Source organism: Protopterus annectens, chromosome 2.part1 (genome assembly GCF_019279795.1).
Source record: "Protopterus annectens isolate FY-2018-M chromosome 2.part1, PAN1.0, whole genome shotgun sequence".
In the NCBI taxonomy this organism is placed as follows: domain Eukaryota; kingdom Metazoa; phylum Chordata; order Ceratodontiformes; family Protopteridae; genus Protopterus; species Protopterus annectens.
This window is the reverse complement of record NC_056729.1, coordinates 617561613-617575010: the sequence shown is the minus strand read 5'-3', so window position 1 is coordinate 617575010 and position 13398 is coordinate 617561613. Positions and strand designations below refer to the sequence as shown.

The following is a 13398-nucleotide window of genomic DNA, read 5'->3' as shown; positions in this document are numbered from 1 at the left end:
CTGAATACTTGATTTTGGGAGTTGTACTGTAATAGAGGGCAGCTACTTACTCCCTTATGAAACCATGTCTATATGGTTAGAAATGTTTGTGATGTGGGTTGTGCTGAAAGAATTTTGGTGATTGTTCTTTGCTAAACTCATCCAGCTGCTCACATGTCCCAAGCGGTAATCTGTTTGATATAGGTGGCCTTAATATTTCATTCATCTCTGAAAATGTAATTTAGCCCATGTATGGTTTTGAAATGTACTTTAATACCGAGGTAAATGTGATTTGTAGTGTGTCTATAACAGTATTACTGTATTTTCTTTCTTACAGTCCTGAGGTTATTAACCGACGACATGAGGTGCCCACCTATGAGGAAGTCATGGGCAATGATCATCCTGAAGGAGACAGACAAGGCATAGAAAGAGACGGTAGAATGAGTATGTCCCTCCCTTCATACGAGTCTTTGGTGGATGTGGGTGTTGGGGAGGAACCATCATCTGCTGCAGGCCAACCAGCTCCATCAAATCCGGAAGAACAGCCAATGAGGCAGAACTCTAAAGCAGGAAGAATGTTTAAGTCTCTAAAGGTTCGCAGAATCAAATCTGATAAACTGCATTTAAAAGATTTTAGGATTAAGATGACTGAGAAAACTGACCAAAGCCGGGTAGTCATTGAACCACTAACACCTCCGCCACAGTATGATGATGTAGCAAAGAATCCATTTGAAGATGTCCAACGTGCTTAAGACAACTTGCACATTTTCTCCCTGTAACTGAAACAGTCAGATGCAGAAAAAAATGTTATTGTATTTAAAGGATAGACCTGCACAAAGTAGGCATTTATGTAAAATAATTTATTCAGGTACTCCAGTTTTCTAAATTTGAAATATTTGAACAAATAAAATGGATAACTTTGTACGGATATGCAATATCATGCATGCAAGCAGTGCTGGTTTCTGATGTTCATTTTGCCACAGTGGCAGTGGTGAGTATATTAATCTCCATATCAATGGTCTTTTCTAAAAAAGGAAGATCTACTTAGACAGTAAAGTATGTATTTGTTGACTGTTGTTAAACCAGACTTGAGTATGAGTTGTGGAGTAGATAGTAAGGTTTTAAGTCTACACTTAAAAAGAAAACCCTTAACTTTGAAGAGTTTTGTAAAACTGTAGTTGAACCACATTATCAAAATAGCTGTTGCCTAATGATTTCTCTTTAAAAGTGCAAAGTACTTGAGTGGTAAGTATAAAACTAGAGTAATAGTCTAGTCATAACACTAGTTACTGAAAGCTATAGGCAAAATACAAATAAATCTTTATGCAGTCGTAAAACTTGAGTCAAATGTATTGAAAGCTTCTATGAGGTAAATTGTGTACATATCAGAAATTGCTGTGATGTGGCAGCAATCTGAGGATTCTTGCCCTTAATGAGAACTGTTTTATTAGAAAATTCTGTTTACCAGAAATAGGTTGCAACATCACAAATCATTTCAGTAACGAGAAAAAAAAGCCAATTTAAAGAGACTGTTAGGCTTGCTTTATGTAAACTGGTTAAGTAGTTTTCTAAATGTTTAGAGTAAAGCAAACTAGGATAAAGGAATACGGTCTCCTTATTTATTATTTTAACCTAGCTTGGTTAAGACCCCGATAGTATAATTGACAATATGGTGAGATAATTTTGTTAGAACCATTTTGCTACCTATTTCCCTATTAAGAAATATTTATGTATTCTGCCTTTGTATTTTAATTTAAGGTCACAGTGCGTGCCTGCCTTCAGCCCTGTCTGCAGTTTGACCCTTTAGAGACATTCTCAGCTTGTGTTCCCTGCATGCAAAGCAGGAACCAGCTGCCAAGGCTGTCAACCAGGCATCTGTCAGGAAGTTTTCTCTTAGTCTGTAACCCCACTTCCTTTGGCTGAAATTAACTCCCGCATCACCACAGAAGCCTACAGTATTATTTCCCAGCATGTGTTGCTTGTTCAAGGGTTTCTGCAACTGCCTTGGCAAGACCGTAAGCCCTGGCACTGGTTAGGTCATATTAGGTGGCAGGTAAGCCTCTACATGCTTGGTGGTAGTGGATCCAGACCATGCCTGTCCCCAGGATGGCCAAGATCCTCTGTTGCAATCAATCTCTGCCCAGCTTTTCCAGCATCCAAACCAGTTGTCACTCATCACTGGGTCATAGATAAGGTCTTTCAACTCTGCCAGAGTGTGGCTAATCCCAAAATGAAGCAAAATAATTGTGTAAACTAATGTTTAAAGGAATGCAGATTTTGCTTCTGTTAATAGGGTTGGAAATCCTTTGGAAGTAAAGTTGTGAACATTGGATTTCTTTTCCAGAAATATAGCAACTTTTCAGTCTGCGTGTTCATATTGACTGTAATCTGTATGCAGATTTTAGACTTCATTTCAATAGTCTGCAATATTTTAATATTGTTTGAGTAGCACCTTATTGGGCTGAATAGGTGCAGTCCCTGTAAAGTGTCTTTGTTTTCTTTTTTTTGCTGTCAGTTTGAATAACTTAAAATGTTAGCAATAGGTACTGAAGTAAAGGATCATTTTGTGAATCTTGGGTATGCTGTAAAAGCAGGGGTTCTTAGTGTCATTAACCATTAAAATTTGGCTCCCTTTGTTGTGAAAATTATATTAAAGCTACTTGAGAAGGAAACACAATTTATTCTAAAATTTAATACACAACCTTTTCAGTTGGACCTTTTAGACTTTTGGTTAATAGGTCTTGTTTTTAACAGATTTAATTGCTGTGTATTTTTGTTTTGAAATGATTTCTGGAGTCACTGAAGGTATTTTGCATTGACACTACCCATAATCAAACTTTGATTCCATCTTCTTTCTGGTTAATAATGATTTAATTATTTTAACCATCAGCACAGAAGAGAAGGAAGTTGCAGTTTTATTTAAAAAAAAAAAAAGTCTTACCTGACTTGAGAATAGAGGTTGGAGTCAACTGATTCCCTGTCTGCATTTAATGCAGGGTCTCCTCCTGTCCTAAGGTGATCTAAGAATTCGACTTCAGAGTTTTTGAAACCCTCGTCATTTCTTTTGACTCATTCTGCTATTAAAATCATCTGAGATGCTGGCAGTTTTTAAGATCTCAGGTAGCCCATTTGAATTTGCAGTCATTAAGGTCTAAGTGAAAGTCTGGTATTAGCTTCTTTAAAACAGTTGGTACAGTTTTGGAGGATATTTGTTCACTATTACTGATAAAGACTCTGTCAACAGTCACTAGTTATCAAAGAGATGAGGTTTGTGAAATTTCTGCTCCAGGACCACTTAAGCCAAGATACACCACCATGCCCAGTTGATTTGGTTTGAGAAGTTGATGGAGGTTGTGCTTTTTATGCAGCAAATTTGAATGCCTTGGATGCCGCATCATTAGTGTCATGTTTGTCATGGACTACTGATGTTGATTACTCCTTCCTTTTCAGATTCAGTTTCTTCAGTGTGTTTTTGACCGCAAGGGCTGCCAGGTCGATGAAGGTGCGCGTATGCCTGGAATCAGCTGCTTCAGGACTTACTAGGGTTTTCATGTTTTTAGTTGGTGTATACACTTACTGTTTCAATGAATGTTTTGGCTCCGGCATTTTCTGTGGCCAGAATGAAGGCTTTGAGTGTTACTCTTTCTATACTGATTCGGGCTCTGTTGATACCAGTCTGTGAGCTTATCAGGACTCTGTTTTCTGTTGCTATTCAGCTTCAGTACCAGTTTAGTCCCTTGATCTAGTGGGCTGTTGGTCAGCCACTCCTCCAGTCTGTCTAGCAGGATAGTGAATTCAGGTACTTTGCAGATCTCTGTCATTTCTGGTCAAAGGAGGTGGTTGTCTGCTTCGCCTCCATAAAGTGTACAAGAAAGCCAACTGCAAGTGGAAGTACCATGACTTTCTTAGAGTTGACTACACCCGATTTAATAATTAAGAATACAGTGATTCTCCAGCACTCTGCAAACCTCCCTCAGTTTGGAGAGGTACTAGATATGGGGAAGATGTGGCCAACAGCCCATGTGTCCTCTCCACAAAAGGATTTTGCAGGAAGGCTTCAAATCCTCTAAGCAGACTTTGGGGGGTCTCTTATTTTTGACATAGTGGCGATCAAGGCTTTTTGGACCTTATATTTTACAATAACCTGTGCCCTAAAAGATGGGTGTAAAGTACTGTCTCCCTAGGAAATTGAGCTTCTAACTGGAAGTTCACAATCAGGAGTCATTGGTTGCAGCAACAACTTTGATAAACTCTCACCCCATCACCTCAGAATCCTGTGTTTCATCTGCTTGATAAAGAATCTAGAGCACCTGACCATGTATGGAAGCATCCTCCACTTTCTGCCAGAAAGTGCTGTCTTATTTAACCTTTACAGTGGAGTTCTGTCAAGAAGATAGTGCGTGAAATGACTATCATATAACAGTTGCCAGATGAATCCATGAAAGAAGGGCAAATCTGCCACTTGTGTGCAACTTGGCCAACCTTGCTATGCACATAGCTTTCAATGTAGCTGAAGGTTCTGCAGGTGCTGCAGCTTCAGGTGTTCCATTGTGAAGCATACTGCCTCAGAATTTGTAGTTACACCAAGGGTTTGAAGTTTACCTATGAACATCTTATTTCATGGTCACAAAATCTTGGCCTAGAAGGCCAAAGCTACATTGAGAAAATGGAGTAGGAGGGAAAAACCTTGTCTGCAATGAACCGTAAATCTTCCTCGCTGAAGTGTTCTTTCTCTAGAACTCGTCCAATCAAGTTATGATTTTGATGTGAACAGCAGCAGAATAAACCGCTCAGACAAGGGGACCAGAAACCAGATCATCTAGAGAGATTGTGGCAGCTATAGCCAAGGTTCTTAGCAGACAACCTGGAGTTGTACTCCTTTATGGAGGTTTGTATCTACAACCGTAAGGACTTGCTTGATTGCTCTGGAGGCAATTGAGAATCTTTGTTCCTTCTGTCTGCATATGAGGCAGCCATTATAGCAAAATGAGTAAGGACTGTTGTATTAGTTATCTCAACCTCCATTTCCCCTTTCTCCCTGTGAGACTCAAAAAAATTGGATGTGCTCCTTAGACCTCTGTTATGACTTGTCTTTTCATAAAAAATAGTAAGCAGTGCATGAAGTATTTGTGCTAGTTACTGCCAGCTCTGGGCACTTCCATTTACTTTCTCCACTGTCCCAACATGTTAACCAAATGCATGTGCATGGTAACGGCACATGAGCATCTGCATGGAGGGCTGTCAGGACGGTCACCTTACTGTTTATTCTCAAAGCCAGCTTTTGCCATTGCGGGAGTCTGAAATATGTCCAAGTCCCTGCAAATAAGTAAGAATGTGGAAAATCCCAGTTGCAGCCTTCTTAGTGCCCAGCATTCATAGGCCCAAACCTGGATACTTTAACCTCAAGAGGGAGACTCTCACAGAAAAAGTTCAGTTACTTTCTGTAGTCTCTGATCTTCACAGTTTATCTTCAGTTATAGTATATCTGTGCCCAAAAATGCTAGATCTGCAGGCACTGACAATTCCATTAGTTTCTTTTGCCAGATGCCATGTGAGAGTTTTTCAGTGGGTCCTTCCAAGTTGTGTGATCGCAAAATTGGTAAGAGGGATGCATTTCATGTGCTTGCAAATGGAACCTGTCATGGTGGTTGTGTTTTGGGCAGTCTGTTCCATTTTAATCTCTCACTGGTGATGGTCACCATTGATGCATCAGCCCTGGAAAGGGAAGTATCAAGACAGCAAGTGGTTGAAGGTTCTGGGTGTAATCAGGACTCACTGCATATCACCGTACTGGAAATAACAGCAGTTCTCCTTTCACTTTACGTTCCCTGTTACTTATCAGGAGGGTCTGTATCATGCAGACAATCCAGTATGGTTGTGTGTGTGTAGTATAAATATATATAAAATGGCTCGACTTTACAAGCAGGAAGTTTCAAAACTTCGAACTGCACATGGTCAAGACCATAAGATCGAAGTTTTGAAACTTCGAAATTGTAAGGAAAAACTTTTTTTTACATTTTTGTAGGGAGACATGACCCCCTGAACCCACCATACCCCCCTGCTAAATAAATATGCCAACTCCAAGATTGTACTACAGTGAGGAAAACTGTAAATTTCCCGTTCCTCACTGTATGTCTCCATTCAAAACATTTGAGGTTTCAAATCTTCGATCTTCATCTCAATCATCTGCAGTTCAACTTCAAGCTTGTGGAAGGAATCTGTGTATGTATACAGTGTGTGTGTGTGTGTGTGTGTGTGTGTGTGTGTGTGTGTGTGTGTGTGTGTGCGTGCGCTCGCACACACCACTTAGAAAATCAAAATAAAATAAAACCATGGAGGTGATCGGGAAAACTAACTTAAAGTATAACTCTTCTACATCATGCCTTTGAAGACTATGCAACACCATGAAACAATCACTTAACAATAAAAGACCTCATCACTTGACTAAGAAAATTAACCAGTTTAAAAAAAATCCATTTAAATTCCAGCTAGAAAAGGTATTCTGCCATCATTTCATTCAAAAAAAAATTTTGGCTTACTTCATAAAGAGCACTTTTGCAGCTGTAGGACCACATTGGGCGTACTGTAAAAAATGTAGTACCATTATGCTTATATTTAATGCCACTGGATTTTCAAAATATCTCTTTACATCAGTTTCCATCAGTTTCACCTTAAACGTCATTTTTGTCCATATTATGCAACAGACACGAGCATTTTATGTAATTTATTAGAATTGAATGTATACATTACATTCAGACCACTTCCTATTGATATACTACATTTTATTTGTCATATATTTGCATATATTACAACTGTCACAAGGAAAAGTTCCTTCTGGCTTCATTCTGCAGGGTGATATCGTATCCTGAATGTTATTTCCTCTTTTATAAAGTAGTCCATTTAAGATAATCTATTTATCATTCAGTATTCCCCAGTTATTAAAATCAACATATCAAAATAGCCATGCTTCTTCCTGCTCAGGTCATAGTAGGTTTAGTTTTAGGGTTTTACAGCTGCTGTCACTGAAAATAAGGGATGGTGATTTTAATAATGACATTGAGAGTGTGCAACTTAAATGGACTGTAGCCCTCCAAGCACATAGGATGCCTGGGTTGAATTGCAGCCTACCCTTGAAGCCTGTTTTGAAGGGGAGGCGGCAGTTCATTAATTAATTTTTAATCTTTTGTATAAAACAAGTAATGGAGGCTGCTGCTATGCTGGAACAAGTAATGGAGGCTGCTGCTATGCTGGTAAACGCTCGTGCAAGTAGTATAAATCAAAGTTATAGTAAATCAAAATAGCAGGACTGAGCAAAACAGTGTAACAGTTAAGTACTTTATTGTCAATAATTAATAAGATAAAGCTGCTGTGTAGCTTAATCAGATCTTACATTCATTCTAAGATTCCACATCTTATATATACACAGGTTTTAAACAATTAATCAATAACTTACTTGATTGATTAATTGTTTAAAACCTGTGTATATATAAGATGTGGAATCTTAGAATGTATGTAAGATCTGATGAAGCTACACAGCGAAAGCGCTTATCTTATTAATTATTGACAATAAAGTACTTTGAACTTTGTGTTGCACTTGTTTTTGCTCAGTCCTGCTATTTTGATTTACTATAATTTTAATCTTTTATTTCACTGATTTGGCTTTTAGTGCTGCCCTGGACCATCAGAAACCTGTTTAATAGCTACTTAATCCGCTGTTCCAATAGCTAGCCTCCTCCTTTGGCTCTGTTTTCCCCTCAGTGTAGGATTTAGCACCTAATTGTTTGAATATGCTGCTATAACCTTGGAAAAAAGTTGGTAGCCGATTTATAGAAAACTAACCCAGCACAGTGACAACACAAAATCCACTCAAAATGTATACACTATAATAAAATAAATGACCTAGACATATTGCCCAGCATAATCCAGTCCTTTCATAATTGCTAATGTAAAGTATGTAGAAGTAAACACTGACATTAGAAGGCACCACAAAACCATAAGGCTTTTTTAGCCTGTAAGCTAATAGAGCATCAAGATTGAGGACAACTGTTTCATACATAGATTTGCCGGTTGTGCTCCACTCTAAAACTCAAGAATGTCAGCTAGGTGTTGAATTTCAAATTCGAATGCAAGTCTGACTTCTCACCTCACTTTATTCAATTCTTAACTCACTTTTAAAGTGCAGCATTACATGCACTAAGATAGGTCCTTTTTTCTAGATACCATACCCAACGGAGTGAAACTTTTAGTTATGTACTTACCATAACGATAAATGTATGGGATCCATCTCACCTACATTCTTGACAGATGGGCTCTGAGCCAAGAATCGGCTCCGACTTGGCCTATACTAAAGCACAAAGTCTCTTATTGGCTGGGCCAACCCCCTGTCCCAGGATGCACCACGCCCAAACCCCCAGATCTTGTTTGTCCCACAAAGAACTCATCCACAAGCACCAAACCAACCAGAAAATCAAAGGCAGGAGAGGACAAATAATACTTCCTGGAAACCAACAACAGAGTTTCCTCCAGATCCAATAGGTAGGGGGAAGGAGGGCGGTATGTAAGAATGTAGGCGAGATGGATCCCATACATCTATCGTTATGGTAAGTACATAACTAAAAGATGTAGTGTGATCCTATCTCGCCTACATTCTTGACCGATGGGACAGCGTCCCAAGCACCTTTATCCTGGGAGGCTCACTGGAAAACCCTCCTGAGCACTGTGGAACCAAAGGACGCCTGATCCCTGGATGCCACATCTAATTTGTAATGAGAAATAAAGGTATGTGGAGAAGCCCAAGTGGCTGCCACACATTTCATCCACAGACAGTCTGGTGTGGAAGGCCACTGAAGTTGCCATGGCCCTAGTAGAATGAGCTCTAACTGGAAATGGAAGGTCCTTCCTCATTGATGTATAAATAAATGAAATAGAATCCCTGATCCATCTGGCAATAGTGGACTTAGTTACTGCTTTGCCAATTCTGTTGTCCGCAAAGGCCACAAACAACTGGTCTGACTTCTGTACTGTTGTGTCCTGTCTAGGTAAAACCTCAGTTGTCTATGCACATCCAACTGATGAAGTCTGTATTCTGCTTCACCAGGAAAAATTTGGAAAGAAAACTGGTAGCTCTATAGACTGTTGCAGACAAAGAGCAGAAGAAACCTTAGGAAGGAATGACTGGTTCAACTGTAGAGAGAGACTATCCTTATGAAAGATCAGATAAGGAGCTTTGACAGAGAGGGCTTGAATCTCTGAAACCCTTCTGGCTGATGTAGTAGCTACCAAGAAGGCGGTCTTCCAGGATAAGAACTTTGTCACAAGTGGCCGCCGGCTCGAAGGGAGGAAATGTCAAGGCTCCTAGAACTACATTGAGATCCCATGGCAATACAGGTTGTGACACCGGGGGGCAAAGTAACCAAGCTCCCTTGAAGGCCTTGCACAATTTATGACTCCTGAGCGAGGGCTCAAAGGCAACATGGTAGTTAGAAATAGCTGCCAATTGTACTTTTAAGTGTGGAGACAGCGGAACCCTGTTGAAAAAGTGTTGCCAGAAAATCTAGTATTGCTGAAACCGGGGCTGTCAGAGGGTCAAGGTTGTGCCGCTGGGCCCAAATGGCAAACCTCTTCCATTTATTGGAATATAACTCCTTAGTGGAGGCCTTGTGGGAAGAGGACAGGATCCGGACCACCTGCTGCGAAAGGATATGCTGTCTGCCTAAGGTCAGAAGTGGAGCAGCCAAGCCGCTAGCTTGAGAGTCTGCAGAGAAGGATGGGGCTGACCTGACTGCAGGGTCAGGAGGTCTGGAATTGGATCCAGAATCCAAGGACCCTCCGCCGCATACTTCCGGAGGAAGGGAAACCAAACTTGACTGGGCCAGTGTGGAGCGATCAGAATCATGCCGCTTCCCAAGTGGGTTGCCTTCTGAATCACCTTTGGTAGTAGAGGGACCGGAGGGAAGGCGTAGAGTAGACCGAAGGGCCAATTGTGGACTAGAGCGTCCCTGGGTGACTCCCCTGGAGGAGGAATCGGGGAGAAGAAGTTGCTGCACTTCACATTCCAGGGGCTGGCGAAAAGGTCGCAGCAGGGACGACCCCACTTGGAGAAAATGCGAGCGGCTACTTGGTTGTTTAGGGACCATTCGTGAGGCATCAGAATAACTCTGCTCAGCCTATCACATTGGACTTCCTTGGAATGTGCGTAGCTACCAGAAACCTCTGGGAAGCGATCGCCCATTGCCACACACTCAAGGCTTCTCTGCAAAGGGGGTAAGACCTGGTTCCTCCCTGTTTGTTTAGGTACCAGACCACTGACATATTGTCTGAGAGAACCGCAATGGTACCCTTGGGAAGAGAGGTGTGCAGTGCCTGCAACACTAGGAGCACTGCCCTCATTTCCAGCACATTGATGTGTAAGTGGGTTTCGTGATCCTGCCACGTGCCTTGGACTGTCTTGCCCAGATAATGCCCCCCCACCCTATCTGGGAGGCGCCCGTGGTCACTGTGGCAACAGGGGGGGGGACAGAATGACCTCCCATGGTTCAGGTTGGAAGGGAGGAGCCACCACCGAAGATCCTGCCGGCAGGATTCTGTAAGGAGAATCGGGTGGGATAGGCGCAGTTCTTGGTATGACCACTGGGCCGACAGGAGCCACTGAAGAACTCGCATGTGCAGTCTTGCCAGAGGGACTAGAAGAATAGAGGCGGCCGTCGATCCTAAAAGCTGAAGAATCATCCTGGCTGGGGCTTTCCGTCGGGGCAGCAAGGCTAGTACTTGGTCCTGTAATATCCTTATCCTCTCTGTTGGTAGAAATGCTCACATCTCTACAGAGTCTAGCTCTGCACCTATAAAGGCAACACGCTGTGATGGTAGCAATACAGACTTTTCCCAGTTGAATGTGATTCCTAACAAATGACCCAACTGGATGGTGGCGCACACGGCTAGAGTGAGGAGATGCCTGTTGGGGGCGGAGAGGAGCAAGTCAACACCTGGAATCCCAGACGTCTGAGGTGAGCCATCACCACTGCCAGACATTTGGTAAACACCCTGGGGGCTGTGGTGAGACCAAAGGGCAGGGCCCGGAACTGAAAGTGACTGGCTCCCAGACGGAAGTGTAAGTGAATCCTGGACGCTCTGTTTATCTTGATATGATAGTAAGCGTCCTTGAGGTCGATGGAGCACATCCATACTCCTTTTTCCAGCAATGGGAAAATGGACTGTAACGTGACCATCCGGAACTTGGACTTTTTTACGAAACAGTTTAGGTGGCTGAGGTCCAGGATGGGTCTCAAGTCCCCTGTTTTTTTGGGCACCAAAAATAACCTTGAGTAAGTTCCTAATCTGGTCTGGTCTGTGGGGACTGGCTGGATGACTCCCTTTTCGAGCAGCTTTGCAACCTCTATTGCTGCTTGATCCCGCTGACTGGGTGGCACGTCCGGGATTCTCCTTGAAGGTGGAGGGGGATGGATAAAGGGAATGGTGTAACCTTAGGCGATGATACGAAGCACCCACTGATCCTGGGTGATGGAACCCCAGGCCCTTGGATGCTCCGAAAATCGACCCCCGACTGGCTCCGGAGACGCACAGTCGGGCCATCCCTCAGGGATGCTGAAAGGAGGAACCACGAAAAGATTTGCGGTCTCCTGTGTTGCGGGGGCCTCTGCCGCTTCTAGGACGACGTCTTCTGGAATAGTTCCCCCCCTCCTCTGCCTCTGTGGGGGGGGGTCACTTTGATGGGCAGGGAAAGACTTTTGGGACTTCCTGAACCACATCTTTCCTCCCATCTGAGCCTTGGGATAAGGTCTCGAAGGGAGTGAAAAATGGGCCCCAACGGCAGACAAAGTCTTGCCCTCCTGCTTGCATCTAGTGAGTGTGTCTTTCACCTTGGGTCCAAAAAGAGAAGACCCGTCGAATGGAGCATCTGTGAAAAGACTTGAAAGCCTCCACAAAGTGACACAAGCGCATCCAGGCTTGCCTCCTAAGGGCTATGCCTGAACTCGCTGCCCTACTCACCCCTTCAGCTGCATATGATATGAGCCTCATTGACGAGTTAATAGACGAAAGGGTAGACAGCTGGGCATTGGCAGAATGCATCAGTGCCTCAGGCACGTTACCCGAAAGGGTATCCTCTAACTCTTTAATGCGATCCCTTTGGAGCCTCGTAAAATGACACAAATGATTCAGCGACCTCAAGGTAAATGTCGCAGAAGTCAGGGTATGCTTCCTGTACCTATCCATGCTCCTGGACTCCTTGTTAGGAGGATGGATAGACGTAGACGCCTCTGCCACATCTTGCTGGGTGGCAGACGCCACCACCATAGCATCTACTGGAACTCCCTTGGTTAGGAATTCTTTACCAGGGGGTGCGGATAAAAATTTGTTGGGGCGAGAGGGAACTGGCTGCACAGAATCAGGGTGCTCCCACACCCTTCGACAAATAAGGTACAGCAATTCATCGAAGACACCCAGGAGGCGGAGGGCTGGGCTCCGAAGGCCTTGAGGAAGACATACTCCTCCGCGGAAGGGGTTTTGGACGGCCAGTCGCCCCTCTGTCTCAAGATCTCCAGGACATCGGAGAACGAGACATCGTCAGAGGACGACTTTAGGGGGGACCCTTCCGCATCAAGGTAGGTGTCCGAGGTGACTGACTCATCCGGGGAGTGTATGTGCTTCCTCTTGCACAATATTTTCCGGGGTGGCTCTTCGGGCAAGGACTCTGAAAGCTCCTCGGAAAAGGTGGGAATCCTCAGGCCTCGGAGCTACGCTGTCCGAAGATAAGGGGGCACCAGGGGCTCTAGTCGCCCTGTCCAAGGAAGGAGTCGCAGATTCCGGTGAAGTCACTGGAGAATTGTCCAGTGTGCTCCTCATCGCTTCGAAGGCGGGCCAACCAGAATCTGAAGAAAGGCCCGGCTGCGAGACCATGACCAGCGTCGGGGTCCCCCTAGCAGAGGCACCAAGTGGGAGAGACTGTGCCGAAAGAGGAGGCCCCGACAAATCCCCCCTCGGGCTTGGCCGAGGACACCAGAGAGCCAAAACCTCTGGAAGGAACAGAAGGGGTTGGAGTTGAAGACTGTGCCGACAGACTAGCAGTGGGTCTCGGAACCGTCTCAGGGGCTTCACCCGACTCTGCGAGCTCTGTCTCTGATGACACCAGGGTTGTTGGAGGAGGAAAGGACGGTATCAAAAAGGCTGGCTCCGGCCTTGGGGCTGGAGCTGAAAACAATTTGGATAAAACAGGTGACTGAAGGAGCCTCTTGACCAACCTATCTAAATCAGAGTCTGAAAGTCTGGAGGAAACAGACGGGGGCCGAGAAACTCTTCCTATCAGCTCCGAGGTAACACTAGGATGTCTACTTCTAACCGGCTCCATAAGAGTCGGAGCCGAGGAGGAGTCTACCAGAACCGAGATGCCCCTCGGCTCCGACT

The 13398-nt window shown here is 43.8% G+C and overlaps 1 protein-coding gene across 1 annotated transcript; it reads left to right on the top strand.

Annotated features, from left to right (window-relative positions):
• Positions 1-227: 227 nt before the first annotated feature.
• Positions 228-907, top strand: LOC122794878 (transmembrane protein 51-like). The gene has a single exon (XM_044063478.1). It carries the CDS (start codon positions 228-230, stop codon positions 729-731), a length of 504 nt encoding a protein of 167 aa, XP_043919413.1. The 3' UTR covers positions 732-907.
• The last annotated feature ends 12491 nt before the right edge of the window (positions 908-13398 follow it).